At 43.5% G+C, this 24539-nt stretch overlaps 1 protein-coding gene across 4 annotated transcripts in view; it reads right to left on the bottom strand.

Moving 5' to 3' along the window:
• cdc42se2 (CDC42 small effector 2) overlaps positions 1-24539 on the bottom strand; it is a 71620-nt gene that overhangs the window by 28146 nt on the left and 18935 nt on the right. For 3 of the 4 annotated variants that reach the window (XM_067258763.1, XM_067258760.1, XM_067258761.1), the window contains exon 1: positions 10757-10867. The exons of the other annotated variant lie outside the window; for it this stretch is intronic. In XM_067258763.1, the coding sequence (XP_067114864.1) occupies positions 10757-10810 (54 nt within the window). In that variant the 5' untranslated portion in view covers positions 10811-10867. Of the gene's footprint in view, positions 1-10756; positions 10868-24539 lie in introns of those variants that run through there. 4 annotated transcript variants of the gene reach the window in all.

Here is a 24539-nt window from a genome sequence, read left to right on the forward strand (position 1 = left end):
TTTGCTTGCTGCCAGGCCAAAGCCTCCTCTTCCATGCTGGATATATTCCCCACAATGTCTTGGTGTCTCAGGGCTGATGTTGCTTGCTGCACAGCCTTGGATGATGTCCAATTCCGTCCAGTTTGTAGGGGAGGTGCAGCCTTGCTATTGGTCTGGTCTTTGTAGTCCTTCAATGTCATCTGAAGACTTACTTTAGAGCACTTGTACTCCTCCGTTAGACTTGTAAGAGGTAGTTCAAGGACCCCTTTGCAATATAAGCCGATGTTACTCAGACATCGTGGGACACCCAGCCATTTCTTCACGTATGAGGTAATGGTTAGCTCCATCTTCTCCACTGTTGTTATTGGGACCTCATAGACGGTGAGTGGCCACATTACCTGGGGGAGAAGTCCAAACTGTAGGCACCAAAGCTTGAGCTTCCCAGGCAGTAGGGTCTTGTTGATGTTCTCAAGACCGTCGGCGATGTCCTGCCTTACTTGCTGCACTTGATCTTTATCCCGGAGGCTTTCGTTGTACCATCTACCCAGGCTCTTGACACCGGGTTGCTCAGACACCGTTGGTATCGGGTCATCTCCAATGCAGAACCTCACATCTTTAAGCTGTCCCTTGACTATGGAGATGCTTCGAGATTTGCTTGGCTTGATCTTCATCCGGGCCTACTTGATGTTATCCTGCAGTTTTGCAAGTAGCTGCCTGGTGCATGCTGCAGTGGTGGTCAGTGTAGTCATTTCATCCATGTATGCTCGGATAGGTGGGAGACGGAGCCCTTCCTTAGTTCTCTCACCGCCGACCACCCATCTGGATGCCCTGATGATGACTTCCATGGCCATAGTGAAGGCCAGAGGTGAAATTGTACAGCCTGCCATTATGCCTACTTCCAAGCGCTGCCATGTTGTTGTGAAGTCCGGTGTTGTGAAACACAATTGCAGGTCTTGGAAATAGGCCTTTACCAGTGTAGTGATGGGTTCTGGTACGTGGAAAAAGTTGAAGGATTCCCAGAGGAGTTCATGAGGAACTGAGCCAAAGGCATTGGCCAGGTCGAAGAAGATGACATAGAGATCTCTCTTGTCCTTCTTAGCTGTTTGGATCTGGTGCCATATCATACTAGTATGTTCCAGGCAACCAGAGAAACCAGGAATGCCTGCTTTCTGTACAGATGTATCAATGTACTTGTTCCTTTCCAGGAAAGTGGACAGCCTCTGTGGTATTATACTGAAAAAGATCTTCGATTCGACATTGAGAAGGGAGATTGGTCTGAATTGACTGATGTCTGTCGCATCCTTTTCTTTCGGGATTAGCACGCCACCAGCCCTTCGCCATGCCTTTGGTATTATTTCCTTCTGCCACACTATCCTCATGAGCCTCCAAAGAAAGCGCAGAACATCCTGGGCGTTCTTGTAGAGCTTGTATGGTACTCCATTAGGCCCAGGAGCCGAGGCAGCTCTTGCTCGTCGGATAACGTTCTCTACTTCCTTCCATTTTGGAGGGTCAGTGTCCAGATTGAATTCTGGTGGTTGAATAGGTGGGATGTCATGTGGGATGATTATCTGCTCATGCCTTTTCGTGTCCTGGTGGACCTTTTCCAGATGTTCTTCCAGTTCTGGCTTTGGAGATTTTAGGATTCCGCACTTTTCCTTTGCGAAGAGGTCTTTGACAAACTCTAACGGTACGTTCCACTACAGCGGAGCAGGCGGTGCGGGGCGTCGGCTTCCAATTCATTTTCAATGAAACCAGGCGTTGAGGCTCGCGTAGGGCATTGTGGGAAGGCGAGCGGAGCGGAGCGTTGCAAGTTGGATTTTCTCAACTTTATGTAAATGAGGAGCGTAAAAACGCCAGCGTTGGCCAATCAGATTGGTTTCTTGTAACGTAGCAACTGTTGGTCATGGTAAACATTTATAGGTTTTACAATTTCAAAATGGAGGAGAAACTTACCGTATGTGTCTGAACACCCAGTTCTGTTCAGAACAAAAGTTACGTAATCTGAATTTTAAGATTACATTAAACTAATAATGCATGGTGCAGGGTTGCCGACGTTGTCAGTGTCCCTAGTGTGTTTTTATACTTTTAAATTCAGTCTCGTCACATTACGTGACTGTTCTGTGCCACTGCTAGCTTGCTTGCGCAGCCTACAAATGACTGGTCGAGTGACCGGTGGCGTAACATGTATTCTATTGTAATCTTGCACTGGTAAAAATTCTGTATTTTTACACAAATGTTGTGTAAAAGTGGTATTTTGATCGATATTGTGAGTACATGAACCCAAGTCTGCACGCTTGGCCATGACTTTAACAGTGACCTTAGAGAACTACAACTCTGTATTAACTTGTCTAACACGCCCCCGAGTGTGGTGTACTGTGGGAAGGCGAGCTGTGCAGAGCGTAAAAAAATTCTGTAGTGGACACGTACCGTAAGGGTTTTTTATAGAACCGTGTTCTTGAGTGTTCCTTCTTTCTACGAAGTTTCCTTACGTTTTCCGCTCTTCGCAAGGTTGCCAGCCGACATTTGATGTCTGCTTGGAGTAGCAAGAGACCTTCTCTCTCTGCATCAGAGGCCTTCTTCCACTACTTTCTCAGCTGCCTTCTCTCTCTGACAAGTATCTCGATCTCTTGCTGCCTCCTAGATTTGGCTGGCGCGGGTGGTGTCTTGCCACTTCTCCTTTTGTTTACTCCAAAGCGCTCTTCTCCATAGTGGTAGATAATGTCTCCCATTCAAGCTTTTTCTCTGCTGTTCCTACCTGTTGTTCCAAGATTTGTCAGGTCGTTGTTGATTGTTTCCCACTCTCTCTTTTCAACAGCTTTGGGCCACTCCACACTCGGTCTGTGCCCTTTAATCTTTTCCTCTTTTAGAGGTCTCTGTGGTTGGGTGAGTTCATCCACCGGCATTTCTGTGCTTGTGTTATCCTCCTCCGTTACAGGGGTGCTGATGCTCTGCGAACTTTGGTTTGCGTCACGTCGCTGTGCTTCATTCGACTGATTTGACTGGCTGCTTTGTAAGAAGGTACGCAGATGCACACCTGAAGTGTGTGTCCTGCTGCTGTTATGGTTGTCTCATGTGCTGTGTTCCTACTTGTAGTCGTTTCCGTTCCTGGGTCTGTCCATAGGATGTTAAGAAAGGATAAGAAATAAGAAATCCTCCACATTTAGGAAAGTCATACTAGACATGGGTTAAGACAGAGAAAACTATTTCGCTAGGCAAAGGCCTGAAAGAGCACTGAAATGGCTTAAACCTAAAATTACATTTACAGAGAGAACAATTACAGAACACAGACAATAATTAAGCATTAATCTTGCACAGGATGGACCTGAGGTTTAACCCAAGATACATTTATTGTTGAAATTGCCAAAATAATTGGTTCCTGAAAAACATTTAGTTGGTAGTGCAATTGATTCAGTTCAATAATTCTACTGTCAGATTGATCTAATCAAGCTTTCTGTCAAAACTGCATGGTTTGAAACACATGATAAAATAAATGTGTTGGCATTTTATATGATCCAACTTTCCACCAAATGTCAACCTATATTCTCTCTCACATATATTTATTTCTTTATTTATTATTTTCCCACCCTTAAAAAAAGTGCACTACATAGACAATGTCGGTGTCAAAATGTACGTCTTGGTTCCGATAGCATTGCTTGTATTCGTGCGAACGTTATTTTTGACGGATTAGACATCATTTAAATTGTTGTGGAGAAAAGTGCCAGTCAGAAATGTCACACCACACCACAACGTCACACCACGCATTCGTTCATAATAAGGCATGTACAATACAGCCACGCGTGCGATCATAACAAGGCATACAACACAAGCAGTGAGTCAGACAGTCGCTGTGTTTCCCAGTTAGTTTTTTGTCCGATATTTTTTAGCTTTTTGTTAGCTAGCTTGTTAGTCTCCCGTTCCAGATCGTTTCCGGGAGGTACTGTATTAGGCTACCAGTCTAAGAATGGCTGGTAGAAGGCCAAGTTCGTTAGCTGTTACCCCGGCACATTATGTCTGCTAGCTGTTTCCAAAAGTGTTAGCTAGTTGTCCAAAGCACCGAGTCTACCAGCCACCAGCTAGTGGTAGCCAGCTACTAGACTAGCTACAGAGTGCATCTGTGTTTCTGCTGAGTGAACATCGTGACTGTCATCTTACTAGTGGGTTAATCTGACTTTGTTTTATTATTTGTGTTAGCTAGACTTAGTCTCACGGGCAGGGCTCTAGGGCACAAGAGCTAGATTGGTTTATGGTAACTAGCTAGCGATTGAGTTTCAGGGTACCCACCCCCGCAGACCCAGCTCTGTTGACATTATAATTAGGGCCATCGTCAGCTGTGCCTTAGCATATTTAAGGCGGCTAGCACTCCAGTGGCAGCCTCGTCTGGCAGCCTCTGCGCACGAAGACTCGGTCGAAGAAAGACAGGGAGTCTACCTGTGGGAGTCCACCGAGGATGGCCGACTATGCGGATCACCTCTTCTGATAAGTATCACCCTATTTTTATTCTATTACACCTATAACATATTCATAGCTAGCATGTGTTTCTTCAACATTCCCGCTCATTACACCACTCGTAGACGTAAATATATCACAAAGTATATACGGTCCACTTCTAACCTTACCTACCTATACAGATCTTCTCCACCTGCCCACTCTCTTTCTATAGAGCTCTGGAACTGCCAGTCTTCTGTGTATAAGGCAGACTTCATCCCGGCGTTTGCATCCCATGCTTCTCTTCATGCCCTTGCGCTGACAGAGACATGGATCCGCCCAGAGAACACTGCAACTCCAGCTGCTCTCTCCGTCAACCACTCGTTCTCTCACTCACCCCGCTCAACCGGGCGAGGTGGTGGGACAGGTTTACTTCTTTCCCCACATATTAAATACACATCCACCCCACTCTCTGTTACTGCCAAATCATTTGAACACCATTATGTGATGCTAACTGATCCTATCAAAGCATTTTTAGTTGTCCTCTATCACCCACCAGGGCCTCTAGCCGACTTTGTGGAGGAGCTGGACATGCTCCTCAGCGTCCTCCCGGATGATGGAACACCGCTGATACTCCTTGGGGACTTCAACATCCACCTCGAAGGAACGCCAGCCATCGACTTCAAGTCTCTTCTGACTTCCTTCGACCTGAAGCTACTGAACACAACGGCGACCTACAAGGCAGGAAAACAGCTCGACCTCATCCTGACATGCAACTGTATCACTGACTTAACCTCTGTAACCCGACTACACATCTCTGATCACTCCATCCAATTCTCTGTCTCTCTCCCTCCAACTCTTTCTACCTCCCCTCCCTCGTAACTTTCCGCCGAAACCTCCGCTCCCTATCCCTGTGGTGTATTTCCCTATATAATCACACAGTAGACTGTCAGCCACTTGCTTCAAACACGCTCTTTACTCAAGTCAATCACGATACCGGTATCCCACCATGCATCTAGTTAAGCTGAGAAGACTACGGCAGAGTATCCAAAAGTGCAAACTCATGATTTAAATACATCACATCACCCCCTTTTTAAATGAAGGTACTCTTCAGTTTCACTAAACATAACTCCCATAACTAATGCATACCTGTGAAACAGATGTCAATGACCAGTAACCCAATACACTCTTTTTCATTCTTTTAACCCTGTGTGATCTCTTTTTCTTTTAAACAGAGATATTATGCTAGAACCATGTAAGACTATTACAGTCCATTTGACCATCAATCCAATATTGAACCTGTTTTCCAAAAACACAATTACAGTTTTTCACAATTGTTACCACACAAAAAGAAAAAATTTGGCACAATTTTCACAACCTTAACTTCATGTACCAATTGCTCGACCCAATTTGGCACTACTTCACACTCCCTTATCTGCATTAGACTCTGACTTTCCTTGTTTACACACTGATTTCAATTACACATCACCTTGTTGTCAAAACACTACACACAATGTTCAGTTGTTGCACACACTTCTCAAGTAAAGTCTCAAAGCATCAACCTACGACACACAAATATTCAAATCTATAAACACTCAGGTCTGGTGAGCAACTTGCAATCAGGACTGCAGCATAAAAAGGGCCTTGAGCTTCTGTTTTGTTTGGTTAACAATGGAGAACATATCAACAACCAGAGAAGGAGAGGGGTAAGAGTGAGAGGAGGAAGAGGAGGACAAGGAAGAGGACAAGGAAGAGGAGGAGGAAGAGGATGACAAGGAAGAGGAGGAGGAAGAGGAGGACGACAAGAAGGAGGAAGAGGAGAAGAAGGAGGAGGAGGAGGAGGAGGAAGAGGAGAAGAAGAAGAAGAAGAAGAAAGAAGAAAGAGAACAATGATCTCTAATGAGATTCGGGCCACCATGGTTGACCATGTGCTCAACCATGGTTTGAGCATGAGGGAGGCTGGCCAGAGGGTCCAACCAAATCTCAGCCGCTTCACAGTTGCTGCCATCATTAGAACCTTTAGAATGGAGAACAGGTATGAATTATATTTGCCTTGTGTACTGAAATACTGAATATCAATAGAATACAGTGTGCTCATTGTATTTGTATTTTGCAGGACTGAAAGAGAACCACACCGTGGAGGAAGAACATGCACTTTCACAGCCGAACAGGAGACTGACATTGTGAAAATGGTTCGTGAAAACAACACTATCACACTCCGACAGATAGAAACCAGCCCTTAAACTGCCCTAGCACAGGCATTACTTCCCCTGTGTACGTCTTTAGCTTGATGCTAGTGGCCACTAGTGGTACTTTTTAGAATGTCACTTGAAATATTTTTTCTGAAATTATACTCGCGGCAGCCCCAGTATCGATATCCATGTCAATTTCTTTACCACCCACTGTAAAGCTTGTTTTGAATGCTTGTTTGCAGCATCTGTTGCTCTTTAATGTCCACATTGGAAATTCAGTCTCTTCTGCCTCCACATATTTCGTGTTCTTTCCATAATTTTCCTGACGTCTTTTGTTCACTCCTCCTTTACAAGCCCTTTGAATGTGCCCTGTTTTACCGCAGGCGTGACAAGCTGAATCCTTGAAGTGGCATGTTTCTGAACTGTGATTTTTACCATTGCAACGGTAACACTTCCTCTCCGTTGAGTTGGATGACCGCGCTTCCACTTTGTGCACAGGTTCCGCGTGCGAATCTTGCTTCCGGAGCTGGTGTGTGTCCTTCTCAGCAGTCTCCATGTTCAAAGCAAGGTCAAAAGCTTGTGCAAAAGTCAGGTTCGCCTCCGACAGCAACCGTCGCTGGCAAGCTTCATTGCGAATTCCACTGACTAAGCGATCCCGCAGCGCCTCATCCAACGATGCCCCAAACTCACAATGCACAGCACACTGCTCTAGCTCGGCTGCATAGCTAGTCACAGTCTCATAAGCCTTTTGATTGCAGCGGTTAAACCGAAATCTTTCTGCGATAATTAACGGCTTAGGCTCCAAATGTCAGCCACTTGCTTCAATCACGCTCTTTACTCAAGTCAATAGTCAAAAAGTGCAAACTCATGATTTAAATACATCACAATCTCCTTCCCATTTATCCTCCATTGTAACATCCTCCCTCCCTCCCATTGACAAGTTCACATCCCACCTGTGGTGGAAATTTGGAATACAGTTATAATGTGTGTGTTTTATATATGAGGAATGTGTTTTAAGGGAAGTCTAAAAGTTGGTTAAGAAGCTTGATACAGTGAAAGTTGATTCAACTCATTTGGCAGAGATGCCACCTGTAGTTTTATAACACCTAACTAGGAGACGTGAAGTCTAGGGACGGGAAGTCTGGGTGACCTGGGAGAGTTCTTGTCACCTGGGGAGGAAGAGACAGCTGGGAACTGATCAAGCTGCTCTGGCCCTTCCTGTTGCATGGGTGGTGTTAATTAAATACTTGTTTGAAGATGCCCACACAAAGGACAGTTGACCATTTGACTGGTCAACTTCTGTGGCTTTAGTATCTACTGGTTTGGGGAGAGATGCCACATCAAAGAACTGTGGGACACTGTGGTATGGAGTCAAACTGTCACTGAGCAGTGCTGACCAATCACAGAGTTTGCTACATTGATGGATTGACCATCAGAAGAACCATTTGATCTAAAGTTTATATAAGGCAGGGTTTTAGGGTTGTTCTTCTTCACCCTTGCGAACGACCTGTGGCTAGCACCTCCTTCGTTATGACTGATCACAAAGTACTTTGTTAATTCTTGATTTGTACAAGCAAAATAAATTTATTGAAACCGTCATCTCTTGACTATTCAAATTTACACAGTGCCACTAGAATTCTGCCATTACACCACCCCACTGACACTGCCACCAACACCCATCCTCATATCCATACTCAATGCATCACTCGACTCTCTCTGTGCCCTGTCAACCAGACCTGCACAATCCTCTCCCTCCTGCCCGTGGCTCACGGATTTTATCCGTGAAGAACGGTCCATCTTTCGGGCAGCTGAGAGGAGATGGCGCAACTCCAAAGAAGGTCTGGACCTCGATAAGTATCACCCTCCTCAAATCCTTTCTTTGCCTGCGTAACTGATGCTAGAACCCAGTACTTCCTGAACAAAATAACTCATAACCTAACTCAAACCCTCAGAAACTTTTCTCCACCTTCTCCACCCTTCTTAACCCCCCTCCCCCACCCACCCCTCCACCCTGACGGCAGACGACTTCTCCTTCTTCTTTGAGAAAAAAGTTGCTGACATTAGCAGTCAGTTCCCTGAACCCACCTTTCCTACCCACTCACCCTCTATAACTGACACAACTAAATGTCTAAACTCTTTCTCTCCCCTGTCTGAGGCAGATATCTCTGACCTCATTCTCATCACCCCACCTCCTGTCCCCTTGATCCCTTCCCCTCCCCTCTCTTTCAAACCATCTGTCCCTCCATCATAACTTTTCTTCATGTCCTTTACTCTTCTCTTACTTCCGGCACTGTCCCCTCTGCCTTCAAACAGGCCAGAGTTAGCCCTCTACTCAAAAAACCTTCCCTTAACCCTGCCGTCCTCCAGAACCACAGACCAGTATCACTGCTACCCTTCTTTTCTAAAAGAATTGAACGCACTGTATCTAACCAACTGTCAAATTTTCTCTCTCAGAACAACCTGCTTGACCCCAACCAATCAGGCTTCAAGACTGGCCACTCCACAGAAACTGCCCTCCTGTCAGTCACCACTGCTCTCCAGTCTGCCAGAGCGGCTTCGAGGTCATCCGTCATCATTCTGCTGGACCTTTCTGCAGCATTTGATATGGTTAACCATCAAATCCTGCTCGCCAGACTTTCTGAGATCCACTGCACTTCAGTGGATCTCATCCTACCTGTCGGGAAGATCCTACCAGGTCTCCTGGGGAGGCAAAGTGTCAGGCCCCTGCCAGCTCTCCACTGGTGTCCCACAGGGCTCTGTCCTTGGACCCCTCCTCTTCTTCCTGTACACCACCTCGCTTGGACCAATCATCACCTCCCATGGCTTCTCCTACCACTGCTATGCTGACGACACGCAGCTGTACCTGTCGTTCCCCCCCAACTGATCCGGGGATCTCAGCTAGGATCGAGGCCTGCCTCACAGACATCTCCGCCTGGATGACCAAGCACAACCTCCAGCTGAACCTCGCCAAAACAGAACTCCTCATCATCTCGGCCAAACCCTCCATCTCCCACGATCTCTCAATCACCCTGGGATCGGCGACGGTGACCCCTTCATCGTCTGCCAGGAACCTCGGGGTTCCTGGCAGATGACAAGCTCTCCCTCACAGCTCACATTGCTGCGGTCTCCCGGTCATGTAGATTCACCCTCTACAACATCCGGAAGATCAGGAGATACCTGTCTGAGCATTCCACCCAGCTGCTAGTCCAAGCACTTGTCCTCTCATAGCTGCACTGCACCTGACTACATCAAGTCTCTCCTCCAGCCTTACACCCCCACCCGCCACCTACGGTCCTCTTCTGACAACCGTCTGGTGGTCCCACCGCTCAAGAGTGCCCGGTCCCAACACAAGCTCTTCTCCTGTCTGGCCCTCCAATGGTGGAATCAACTCCCCACCTCCATCAGGGACACTGACTGTCTCCCCACCTTCAAGAAAAGGCTCAAGACGCAGTTGTTTCGGAAGTACAACGGCACTTAGGAATGCTTGGCTGGACCTGATGTTAGTTTCCTCCAGGATCACAATGACTCTTATTGAGAGACTTGCTGCTCTCTTGGTTAGTTGTAACGGATTTAAATTCTTGTACTCGCTGTGAAATATTTTACTGTTGATAACCAAAACAAAAAACAAAAAAAATCCCATAATAAAAACACCCAGACACACACACACACATTCATGGCATTAACAGAGAGATAAGCAGCCTGTAACATGAGTGCTCTCACTACTTTACACAGTTAGATGAGTATAGCTGAGAGAGGGCTTGTCTTTTACCCACATAAACAGCTTTCCCAATGTGAGCCAAGAATATACAAGGTGCAAGCTCTACAGATGCGCACACGCACATTAAAATGGTCCTAAAATTCCAATCATAAACAAATTAGGCTACAACAAAGATTTACCCCAATTGAGGCAGTAACACATTTTCAAACATTATATTGAAATAACTATAATATATTAATTTTGCATTTTTTTTTCTCCAAAGCAACTGACATAGTATGGGGGATTTGAACTACTCCCTCTGGATTTCCAGCCAAATACGCTACTACTGAGCTCTTCTGTACATTCCATGAAACAATACATATGCGTAGGTTTAGACAGATTTTAGCCTGGAGTACTACAGTATAAACAACGTGCTGTGTATCTTTGTGGTGGGCACTCTTACCGGCTGGGGCTGCTCTGCAATACAGCAATTGAAGCACAACCAGAATTCACTCATGACGAGCAGTATTAGTGTTCTTAAGGGTTCCTGTGTGAGTCCTGCTGACAGGAGGGGCTGGAAATAAATGTTCCTTGGGTGGCAGGAGGTCCTGAAACAATGGGGGGGCAGTGTCCTGTCCTGGGGGGCAGGGTCCGTTGGTTTGGGGGGGGGGGGGGGTTGGGGATGGGGGTGGGGGGAGCAATAAAAGAGGGGGGTGTTCTGCAGCCCTTGCCTTGGAGGAGTGGGTGGCCTCAGAGGATGAAGAGCACCTGGATTGTGGCCCTGTCAATCACACCTGCCATGGAGAGAAAAAGAGAGACGTCATGGCTTTTGGGAACACTGTTGGATTTGTAACCTACATTGTGGACCCACACACGCAATATGGGTAAGTTTTGCTTAAAAGGATTCCCATAAACTTTGCCTAAACTCCACCCACAATAAACGTCACAATCTTTGTTAACTGAAAAGGGGTCTTGGCTGAAAGGGAAAGCGAAATTGCTGGCAAATTTGTTCAAAAATGAACATGTGTTTGTCCAGCAAGGCCGCCACGGCAAAATTTCTGCCGCCGCAGTATCAGAAATCGGGCTGTACAAAATTTTAGGCCGTCTACCAGCAGTGAATGTTAGAGTGCATGTCGGAGAATAGCACGGACACGCGCTTCATACCGCAGTTGAGATTGCGTGTGTGCGTCCTTGAGAACTGTAAGTCGTATAACTTATGTTGTCAGTTCATTTAAGCCTGTTATTGTATTAGTCTATAGTTCTTGCAAATTTAAATTAAGTTAACTGGTGATTTTCGTTGTTTGTATTCTTCCCCTGCTAGTTAAATTGCACATGTCTGTTGATTCGATAGCGATTGCTGCCCTTGCTCACGTTTGTATTTTAGGTGCATTATTATGCTGAAGTAGTTTTAATTAATAAATAGTGGGTTTATTGTTATTATTTGCCATAGAATGCTTAGCCTATCAAGATCAAAGCAAGCCCGTTCTCCGTACGTGGCTTATTACATCCGAGATCAAATGACACATCCAAGACGACTTCATCTTGCTAATCATGATCTTGCTAATTCGGTTCTTCGAACACCCATGTTGTTTATTACATTACATTACATTTATTCATTTAGCAGACGCTTTTATCCAAAGCGACTTCCAAGAGAGAGCTTTACAAAGTGCATAGGTCACTGATCATAACAACAAGATAGCCAAAAAAAACATCGGGAGTAGCCAAAACATGAAGCACACATTGTGAACAACCAAAGTAAGTGCCAAAGGGAAGAACCATAAGAGCATGTAGTTAAACAAGTTACAATTAAACAACATGAACCGCTATAAGTGCAAGTGTACCTGTGGAAAAAAGCAAGCAACAGCAATAAAAACAATATATCACAGCGAGAACAAAAATTTAAAACAGCTACCACTAACCACAAGAGCAACAAGTCTCTAAGCAAGAGTCATTGTGATCCTTGAGGAGTTTATAATTAGTATAGCTGGATTGAGTAATGCGTTGGTCTAAAAGGGGGTATGTATCGATAGTAGAAACCTTGATCAGCAACGCTGCTATTGGCTGCTCACATAAGTCTATGGCTGCTCACCGTGGCCAAAATGAGCGCCCTGTTTTTTCCGCAACAGAGCCAACAGAGCAACAGCTTGCTCGAAGGTTACTCCGAATTTGAAGATTTTATCAGAAAACCAGGGAACACCTCAAAGTCTGCAAAATCCAAGAAAGAGGGATGGCAAAAAGTAGCAGACCAAATTAAATGTAGAGGAGTGACCAGGCGTTTTATCGCTTATTACAGTAAGCTAGGCCTATGTTTTTATTTATTTTCATATTTGGGTGTGCTTTGCCTTCGGCAAGGGCACAACCTTTGTTCTCTCACATATATATTATTGTGAGAATGCTGTTAAGCATTCTCACTATTGTTTTCCTGTTTCTCTTTATTGGGTGTGCTTTGCCTTCGGCAAGGGCACAACCTTTGTTCTCTCACATATATATTTATTATTTATTATTGTTTATTTTCACCCCCCTAAGGATCAGTCAATATTTGGACTACATAGACAACCAAGGTGTCAAAAGTTTCGTATTGGTAGCAATTGCGTTGGTTGTATTTTTATTTACGTTCCGTTGCATGGTTTAAGTAGAAATTGCGTTTTTGTGGTGAAAAGTGAAGCTAACGGTGGCTAATGGCTAGCCACAGTCACTGACGTTACTAACGTCCCTACGTCACTAACGTCACGAAAACACGCGTGACTACCTGTAGCAGAACATTCGTTTCGCATATGTTAACTTGGGGGATAGCTAGGCTAACTATAGCTTTACTGCAAAGGCAGCTGCAGAAACGCCACAAGCAAAGAGGCCAGGGTGATAACTATTTACTCATTTTACTTTGTGATGTGAAACACAATTGTGAAATGTAATGTACAATATTAGCTGATATTATTAAGGAAGTAGGCCCACATCTACTTTCGGAAACGGTAGTCTACTATTTCACTGAAGCATTAACATCATGACATTAGCCTCTGTTGCCCGGGCAACACATACAGTGGTCTATGATGCATCTGTTTTCAATCGTTAAAATGAAAATTCCTCACAAATACATTTTCGTTGTAGGATTTATGACATTACATTACAAGTAAACGATTTGTTGGTGAAATTATCATTACCTGTGGTTTCAAACCAGTGTTGCTCACTGCAACGCTGTAGCCTAGGCGAGGCACACTACAAAAACATCTACACAGCTGTTTAGGAAGTCAAACGGCGACAGAACATGTTCGGCATTCCCCTTACTTAAATCAAAAGTCTTTCAATAGGTGAAACTATCTGACTACTAACCTGAACTTCATTGCCACAGCCTAAACTTTGTCAATCTGTTCATGATAATAATTAATTTCAGCCTAAACCGTACAACGGAACGTTAAATCGAATTCAACCAACGCAATCGCCAAGACGAACACAGCAGTAGTCTAGTACTGTACTGTAGTAGTACAATTTACCGAGGCAGCTTCTCCACACAGGGCTATCGCATTTTGCGTTGTTACTGACAATGATCGCTACCAGTGAGCTTTTTATGAATGAGCGATTTTCCACTAAATAAATGTCAATCTTATTTACGTTTTTGGGGGCATATTTTCAGTTAGCAGATGGTAGGCTACTGTTTGAATCGCGATTCCATCTTCTACTGCCGGTAACGTCGTAGAATAATATTCAAAGGGGGTTCTTTATTAATGAAGGAATGCAGTAGGCTAAATGCCTGAAAATATCACGAGAAGGGAAAACTTAAAAGGACGTTTAAGTCATAGAGATTAGGTCAATTTTTACACCGGTCTGCCAAATTTATTCGTTTTGATTCAGCTATGAGGCTGCCTCTTGCAGGGGAAATGAGAATACATATTTCATTCTACACTTCACTCGTATTTTGAGTTTTAAATGAGCAGCAAAAAAAAGATGCTTTTAAATCTATGTAATCTTTATAAATAATAAGTAGGCCCTATGCATTTTTATATAAAATATACAGAAATATCAGTGGTAAAAATGTCATTAAAAAACGGACCCCTGTGCAACCGACGCAAGCAAGCAAACCCTACAATTTCCCCAGAAATTGTACCCTCTCTAGTTTCATTTATCATCTTTAATGTCATATGATGTGGTTTCAACAAATGTATTATGTAAATGACACCCTCACAAAAAAACGATAGGCTATCCTCTCAAAAAGTATAGGCTAGCACACCTGTGGCCAACCCTGGTCCTCGAGAGCCGCAGTCCTGCATGTTTTAGAGGTTTCCCTGCTCCAACACACCTGATTCAAATGAATGGTGATAACAACCATTCATTTGAATCAGGTGTGTTGGAGCAGGGAAACCTCTAAAACATGCAGGACTGCGGCTCTCGAGGACCAGGGTTGGCCACCCCTGGGCTAGCATATCGCGCTGTGCTTAAGGAGCCTATCTATCACGCAATGAGCAATTAATTCGGTTTCATGTTAAATTCTGCTAATTATTCTTGCACCTTCTGCAACAGGTTCCTGTAGTAAAAACGAACAAGACATGTCTGTGACAGACTTCCTGTATCACCTCTGCTTGTAAAGCCTCAATCTAATCATTTTTACATAAAATAAACCTGCTCCCGAGCAGGTTTAAGTTTACGGACCTGTTGCTATGACAGCAAGTCCAGGATGAGCTTGGAAGAACCGAACAATCCAAGATAATGACAAATCGTCAACAATCAAATCCAGCTAACTGAGTTAGCGAAGTACGGAGAACGGGCCCCTGTTGTAGGCTAGTCTTCTCAAAACACATCTAAAATAATAAACTCATTGCAGGGTTCTCAAGCCTCACGCATTGACCGTGAGACACACGCATTTCAACATTCATTCTCGCTTTCACACATACACAAGTATAGGATACAAATGTGTTTGTAGGACATTTGGGAATCGGAATTGATTAGACAAAAATAATGATGTTGTTTATAAATATTTAAGTTGACAAAGTTTTGCTTGTGGGTTTTTTCAGTTTAGTTCATATATTTTGTACATATACATGTTATAATCTTTATTTGGGTGTTGACAATGGTCATTTACATGTGAAAGGATTGTAAAACTATTTATTCAAGTCAATTGTAGCAAACCGTAGTCAACTTTAATCAAATAAAACTTAAATTTCCCAACAACAAAATTGTGGCTAATGAAATTACTGAGTGGCTAGTAACTATGGAAAACCACTAGCCACAGTGGCTGGTGAGCAAAAATGTTAATGTCAAGCGCTGGTTGTAACGTCAATTATTAATTGGCAGCATTTATGCCATTTAGAACATACTTTATGAGTGTAGGTGTCTTTAAGTAGCCTAACTTTATTCACCTAATTCCGCCCGCCCACTTTTTTAAACTTTTTGCACTTCCGTTGTATTGGCACCTCCGCTTTGCCGGGGATATCATTCAATTCAATGGAGAACTGCCGAGAAGTCCCACTGCTAAATATTAAATAATTAGGTGTATTTGTGCCAGATGTGCTATGTTCATGTGCTACAACAAGTCAACAATACACCCTTTCACTGGATGGCTTGAAAATGACTTTTAAATGTTTATATAATTCGTTTGCCGGTCAGATCGCTGGCCTGCGCTCTGCTGTGATAAGCAGGCGTTACATTAGCCACAAACATAAGATGTTCTAACGATTTCACTGCAGGGCATATGCATTTGCTATAGGCCCTACTGTTTTTAAATGTTTAGGTCCTCTAGAATTCAGTCGTGTGATTAATTTTACAGTACATGTATTTGAGATTCCCCTGCAAAACCGACCAGCTAACATTGTTAGCAGTAGAACGTTAGCTTCTTGTTTATCTACTTAAGGCTCTAGTTTTTACATCAGGTCTCTGCTATTAGCCATAAACTGCAAATGTATGAGTGACAAATTACACAAATTGTGCTGTAATAATAAATAGTAAACTTTTTAATTGAGGGTCTTTGGTACAAGCTTTATGCAACGTGTTAAAACTTACATGATATAGGGTGTGCACTAGTAATCTTCCCTCCTAATGGCAATTAGAAAGACGCATCTATTAAATAATTTGATTGCTGCGTTGTTTCAAAAGCTTTACATTACATTTAGATGCACTGCAGCAGTTGTTTTGCTCACAGCCATGCCCATACATTTGGTTATAATCTTGTATCTACTAATATCGTAAATTGAGAATACTAAAACATACTAAAATATAGCTAGTTTATCTCTTATTACACACTTTATGTTGCAAGTGATACGAGCAGACAAAAGGAAACTTCAGTGGGTCTTTTAAATTCAGCGCCTTTAGCCAGGGACGCAGATCCGGACCTCTTCTTTCCATGGTCAAAACAATGATAATATAGGGTCTGATTCCGTTTTCTCCAGCTGTTATGGCAGCCACAAACTGCACATTTGACGCTGGGCATCTCTATTAGCCTTAAATTAGTACCAGAGCCTGTTTAAGACATTCTATTTTAGTACCGTTTTAAAGCGGAAAGTATCTATGTGCAAAATTAATGTGAAAATATGTGCAATATTACATTAGCTATTAGACTATTACATTCACCTGCTCCGAAATAATGGGTTAGGGTTAGAAATTTGTTTCGGCGGGTGGGGGGGCTGGTGGGGGGGGGGTTCGGACAGACCTGCCCCCACTGCTAAAATCCTAGAGGAAACACTGGAACAGTGTCTGGGAATTTACCTTCATCACTTGTGTCAGTCAAGAACTGAGTGCAGTGTTTCCCCTACCATTCCCCTACAGACCGACATCGGGGAGAAGGGGACGGTGGAAGTGGCAGCTGGTGCTTGGATAGGCTGCATCCAGCGCAGATGTTTTGTTTCAGTGAAGCTATATCACTTTTTTTTAATGGATTATTTAATGGACATTCACTTGGCAACAAACCATCTAAGGAACAGCCCGAAAACAAAGCAACTAACGTTTCATCTCCGGCTTGGGACAGTGCAACCACCTGATAGGACTGCTCTAAACACCCACTATTCTTTCAAGAGCACCTCGCCGTTCATCCACTGCATGCTTTCTAGCAGAAAAATAGGCTACATTACGCAGGGAGGGGACAGTTCGGAATTTACAATGTAAATTATAAGGAATTACGTCCCGAATGTCCCACATTTTCAGATGGCTGAGCCGTTAGGGAATCGGGCTACCAATCAGAAAGTTGCCGGTTCGATTCCCGCACGTGCAAAATGACGTTGTGCCCTGAGCAAGGCACTTCACCCTCACGTGCACACCAACTAAATGGCACTGAAATTTACATTTACATTTAGCAGACACTCTTATCCAAAGCGACTTACAGTAAGTACAGGGACATTCCCCCCGAGGCAAGTAGGGTGAAGTGCCTTGCCCGTGGACACAACGTCATTTGACACAGCCGGGAATAGAACTGGCAACCTTCAGATTACTAACCCAATTCCCTAACCGCTCAGCCACCTGACTCCCAAATAAAGACAAATCATTGAAATTGTATTTCGTCTTTTTCATTGCCTACAAATAGAAATACAACAATTAGTATTTTTTATCGGCTATTGTTCCTACAATTGACATGATTCTCCTGTGACCATGTACCCTCCTGTAACTGGTGTTACAGCAAACCAATTTCAAGACTGTAGGGCAGGGCTCTTCAATAGGCGGCCGAATCCTGCCCCCGAGCTGCTTTGGACTGGCCCCCGGAGTGTGCTCCGGTAACCTCATTCAGTTCGTGACTATATATGACAACAAAAATTATCACTCGTGACCACGGGGGTCAGATGGCTGAGCAGTTAAGAGTCGGGCTATTAATTAGAAGGTTGTTGGTTTGATTCCCGGCCGTGCCAAATGACGTTGTGTCCTTGGAAAAGTCACTTCACCCTACTTGCCTCGGGGGGAATGTCCCTGTACTTACTGTAAGTCGCTCTGGATAAGAGCGTCTGCTAAATGACTAAATGTAAATGTGTGTGGACTGTATTCCTGAATGTGCATTTGTCACAGGTTTAATCACTGTCAATGGTGGCAAATGTAGACGGCTGCCCCTGGAGTGCAGGCTGTGTGGGCCCAGAACTGACAGCACACACACTTAACCCACATTTCTTTTGGCCTCGAGTTTGCAAAGGGTTCCATGCACACAATGCAGAAATTCTCATCATCTGAGGTTTCAGAATCCTCTTGAACATTGGGCTTGGGCCTTTTGCTTCTTTGCTTTGCTTTCTTCTTTTGCACCTTTCCAGATGGCAGGGTTATTCTTTTTTAAGGGTCTTCTTCCTTGCTTCCTCTTCAAGTGCCTGTTTCACAGGTGTATCTGTCAATATTTCTGAGTGCCTCCTCTTTCTATTCCCACTGGCAGTCTTCCTTGGACCTGCTTTGGGAAATGGACGGAGAGCAGATGGACTGAAACCTTTTCGAGCAGCTTGAGTTGAGAGGTCCAGAGGCTGAGACTGAGAAAAAGCTTGATCTGCCTGGTCAACTGGAAAAGAGGCTTGGACTGGCTCAGCTAAGATGGAGGCTTGGGCTGGCTCGGCTGAGCTGGAGGTTTGGGCCGGCTCGGCTGAGCTGGAGGTTTGGGCCGGCTCGGCTAAGCTGGAGGCTTGGGCTGGCTCGGCTGAGCTGGAGGTTTGGGCTGGCTCGGCTGAGCTGGAGGCTTGGGCTGGCTCGGCTAACCTGGAGGCTTGGGCTGGCTCGGCTGAGCTGGAGGCTTAGGCTGGCTCGGCTGACCTGGAGGCTTGGGCTGGCTCGGCTGAGCTGGAGGCTTGAGCTGGCTCGGCTGAGCTGGAGGCCAGAGAGGCAGATGGTTCCGGGAGGTCTGTGACCTGTGATGGTACATAGCCACACTCCTGGAAAATGTCTGGACTGAAAGGCCAGATGCCTGTACATCTAAAACCAGCTTGTACATTGTTTGGCGTAGCAGCATTGGGGAATGCAATCCTGACCAGGCTTGGGATGTCATAGATGGTCATTGGTTTTGTAGGATTCATTCTCATCCATGCATCACTGGCTGTGTTTATCAGCTTGTTGAATGGACCATAGACGCTACGATCAAGAGGCCGTAGCTTGTGAGAACAGTGGGGTGGCAAAGAAAGGAGAACTATCCCATTTTCGTTGCAGTAAGTGATTGCCTTCACTGAAAGATGGGAACTGTGGTTGTCCAACAACAGTAACACCTTCTTCTCAGTACTGACTTTTGTGTGCTTTACAAAGTGATTCAGGAAGATTAAGAAATCCTCCTCCTGCATCCATCCGGAGCCATTACCACACCCAACACTGCCTGGTGGTCCATTGTTTAAGAAGTAGTCTTTATATCTTTTACGTGGGAAGACAAAGGCTGGAGGAATGACATTTCCCAGTGCATTCACAGCACAAGCTACAGATACCAGGACACCCCTTTCTCCTGAGGTCATTGCACCAACTTGCTTGACACTGCGCCGTGAGATTACACGGTCAGGAGTCTGGACAGTTATACCCGTCTCATCCACATTCCAAATATCATTTCCAGTAAAGCTGTACTTCTCTATCACATCTCCAAGCTTTTTGAAGAATCTCTCCACATTTGGACGGTTGAAACTTGTGGCCCGTGACAAACTCGTTGGCTGTGCAGCTCTGATGGACAGATTTGGAAGGCGTTTCATGAAGCCGGAAAACCAGTCAGTTCCTGCCATGGCTTTCTCCTTCCATGAATGGGGATATTTACAGTTATTGTCCTCTGCCAACTGTTATGCAAACTTCCTGACCTAAAAGCAAGTGATCAGTAAACTTGTTATCCCCATGAATGATGTATGACCCCTTGGGGCAATAAGTAATAAACAAGCCACAACAATTGTTGCTGAAAAGCTGTAAATAATCTCTACCTCTTTATAATGGGGATAATAATTGTGGAGTGAAATTATTATTATTTTTTATTATACCTATCTCTATCTACCCATCTGTTACCTCTTGAGGAGTTAACCCATAGAACAGACCAGCTGCTTCTGTCAAATACTCTGTCAAGAATTCCTCCTGTCCCTCACTGAAGAGCTTCTGACTACTAAGGTGGCCTACATGGGGCCTCTCACTTGAACCCTTCTCTCTGAGCTTCTGTGCAGCTTTAACATATCTGTATAGTGTAACGTGACTGATTGAATGGGCCTTGGCCACTGATCTCACAGAATCTCCCTTCCTGACTTCAATTGCAGCCTTTCTCAGAATTTCTGCAGGGACACCCATTTGTTTTGTGCTTCCACTGCCTAGGCATGCTAGAAAAAAGGTGAAAAGTACAAAAAACATATTGAGTCATCATAAGGGGATGGTTGTAACATTTTTTATTAACTGTTACAACCATCCCCACAATGACCAGCCATTACATAGCTAACTGTTTAAGGTATGTGGGTTTGAAGTTATCATGAATGCTAAGCATCAAACGAGAAACGGCTCCTTTAGGTGATATCAATTGCAAAATTGCATCTACAATACAATAAATGCTAGGCAAAAAACAATCTTGATTAAAAAAAATACTTTCTTACCTGAAAATCAGTTTTTTGGTTGTAAAATGTTGTGTTGCTAACAAAGAACTGACACTTCTCATTTCCTGCTTGAAAAGGAAGTGGGAGTCTACAATATTGATGACATCACCGTAGTTCTTTCCTAATTGGTCAAACTGACAGTGTTACAACTAACCCTGTGTTACTTTCATCCCCGGTCTCCCCTACAGCGGCATCTAGCCTCACCAGCAATCGAAGGATTGTCAATATCAGACAAGAAATTTAATAATTGTTTTATAAGGAAGTGTTTCACTGAAAAATTATTCCCTGGAAGACAAAACAAAAAAGACATCCTACGCAAATTTGATAAAAGTTCAGTAAATAAACTGAGAACTATGGGCCTCATGTACTAACGTTTTTGCACCCACTTCAGGCGTATTTGTTTCGCAATTTGCTCGTAAAAGCATGGCGAGGTATGTACAAACATGCCGCACTGAGGTAAAAGCGCAGACTGCCTGTCGCGGGAACTGAAAATGGCAAATTGCGCTTTTCCGTGTCATGCATATGCATTCACGGGAGGGTCAAGGGGAAAGTGGGAGTTTCCCATAAAGAGATGGGAGGGGATGCATTAAGTGCGCCTAATTATGTATTCCGCGGTATGTACAAAAACTGCCTGTGAAAGCGCACCTCTATTTTGCGGTGAAAATTCTCATGCAGGGTTGTACAAACATTTTGGCTCGACATCTACAAATGGATAAAACAAAATGTCTCACGATTCCCAGCTTTTATCTCCAGAGACAATGTTACCTTTGGTATGATACTGCAAAACAAAAAAGATGATATATGTTGCAATTTTATACTATGTATGGCACAGTTTTTTTATCCATAAAAATAGAGTCTTGAAATCATCCCCCAATTTTCCTTTTTTCCTAAATGAAAATGATACCTAAAGTCCTTAAAATTGGTAAATGGAAGAAAAGCACAAGAATTGTATGATATGCTAAAGGTTTTGATAAAGCTTCATACTTATATAATGTATTTAAATGATTTAGTGTTCTTGGAGTCAATCAATAACGTGGTCTCTTTTTAAATTTTATTTGTGCCATAATGGCAAATTCTGGCACAGTCATGTTCATGAATGTGCACTGCCCCTGTAAATAAATAACAGTCTAATTACTCATGGCCGATCAAGCACTGTTTGCTTACTTTATCACTGATGAACTGCATGGATGCAAATGTTATTGTTTTCTCATTAGAACTTGCAAAAATCAGTGCACTAAAATTTGTCATTTTATGTCTTGGGCTGCATTAAATTCTAATAATACTACCAGAACTCAAATAAACTTCTTTCAGTTAGTGAAGAGGCGGACTAAAACACTTTCTTCAACAATAGTGTAGGCTACTGCAGTCTGTCAATAAAGGCAAATATTTAATTCAATTGCACTGTTTGGTCCGGATTTGAGCATTAGCGAAACTGAAATACTGAAATACAGAGGTTTCTCGTCCTCAAATGCCCTAATAAACACGTAGAATGAGGTTCGCTTCTCTTGCTAGACTGACTTGCGGGGCCTATCACGTGACTTCCATTGAAAATGAATGGGAGGCTAAATGTAGGTCTACCACCCCCCATGAAAAAAATCCTAGAGGAAACACTGGAGTGTGCACCCATTGTTGAGGATAGACTTGAGATATTGCAAAGTTGAACACTGAGCTGTACCACCTAGATTTTCATTGAATAGGGTCAGCTATACAATAAAATTATTAATTGGGATCATAATAGCAATATGGTCCACTTCCCTGCAATTACAATTTGTTCAGATTCTCCTGTATGCTGTACTATAGTCTATTCAGGGAAAATGTAAGAACCATTTAGCCATCTGGTGCTGACAATGGACCAGCTAACACAGCCAACTTTTCCAACCAAATACTTCACAAAATCAAATGTTTACTGACTTACTTAACATTATCATCAGGCATCCACTGCAACCGTCAACCTTTGTTCAAAGATACCTCTTAAAACACAATCACAGTGCCCCTACAGTATACATAAGAACACTCACTAAACTAACAAAATTAGCTGGTGTTCAAAACCGGAACATTAAAACAGCTAGGACTTTAGGGTTAGCCGCTTTTCCTTATTGCGTCTCTTTTCACAAATTGAGTCTTCACTACAAATAGCCAGATGTTCTATGAAAAAATGTCTCCACTATTACCTTAGTGTTTAGACAAAACACATGTTTGGAACAGCAGGGATTGAGGAGTCTCATAAGGATTAAAGCTCACGCTTTCTAGCTCGAACCCTGGGGGAGGGTGATTAATGACACATCCCTCTGGTTCTTCTGCCGGAGTGCATGTTCGGCTGGTTCTCCTAAACCAATTAACAACAGAAGCCCCTGTGTGAGGAAATATCTGCTTGTGGAAAAGGCATCATTCATTCATTGATCATCAGAGAGTACATTATCATTTAGCAGACGCTCTTATCCAGAGCGAGAGAGAGTATCCCTCGTCTCTGAAGTCTCGGATAAGATCTTCAACCTTTTGGGTGAATGTAATGTAATGTCTACGCAGTGTTGGAAGAAGTTGGTTTTAAATTGAGTTTTGTGCCGTTGCAAGGATAAAGTCAGCAACAAATGGAACTTCATTCCTTCTCATTCATAGAGCTATTGCTAAATGTGTAAGTGCATGTAAGGGTGTACCCTGCTTACTTCTTCTCAATGCTGGTTTCTTTCTTCCCCTCTGGTAATTAGATCTGACACACCCCTTGGGGAAAACAAAGGAGGTCTGTAATTTGAACCAACCTGTGGCAATTCTTTATGATGTGCTAAAGCAAACACCTCTTCCATTGTGTGTTTCTATCACACACATACACAGACACAGGGTCAAGAGAGCCACCTTGAATGAATAACAAGTCAGGCCAAAAAGGTCCTGATGACTGGTTGCTGTCACATGCTTCACTTCCAGACTGCACCCCATAAACGAAAATATATGATATTTTCCCACTACACATCATGTTCAGTACTTTTTCATAGAAAGTCAATTTGAAGGGCTGGGAACAGTTCCATTATTTATCCGCAATGAAAGCACATTAAGTAGGCCTACATGTCCAGTTCAGCTTGTTAAAGTGGAGGTGTGTTCTGTGACCCACCCCTTCTAATACTAATCCCAACCCTGCCTTATGATGCTATGGCAAGAGACTGCCATCGTCAGAGTTTAGCTTTTAGAATGGACGGTGCGGAAAAGTCTCAATTGAGTCTCAAAACTGAAGAAAAAGTATTACATCCAGAAACAGGCATTTACAGATATAACAAACACACTCTCAAACACAGTCTACAAAATTAGAAAGAGTGCTGGTACGTGTAGAAGCATGTGGACTGAAAATCACTCAATCATGACCTGTAGCAATGCACTCAAACGACAGCAAAAACAAAAAATTCACAGAACTTCAAATGTCATTTGAGAAACTGCATGTGTGGATAGACAAAGAATAATTCATATTTAGTGTTAGGGACTATGATGAATGCCAATATCTGGAAAAAATTCACTGTGGGGATAATTCATGACGTGAGCTTAAACCAGATGAAGATAAAACTAAATCACAGACACTCACACAGATGTGTGCACACGCACAGAGGGGTAAAATACAGTATGTACGAGACTCTTGTTGCGAGCAGTAAAACTGAAGTGCTGTTAGTGGACCATCTTCATGTCCTAAATTTAGCTGCGGATTTCCGTTGCCTTTGATTTATCTATTGCATGCGGCTACTCTGACTGGACACTTTGTACTGCAGCTGTCTATTCTGAATCAATTCAAGC

Source organism: Osmerus mordax, chromosome 20, assembly GCF_038355195.1.
Source record: "Osmerus mordax isolate fOsmMor3 chromosome 20, fOsmMor3.pri, whole genome shotgun sequence".
NCBI lineage: Eukaryota > Metazoa > Chordata > Actinopteri > Osmeriformes > Osmeridae > Osmerus > Osmerus mordax.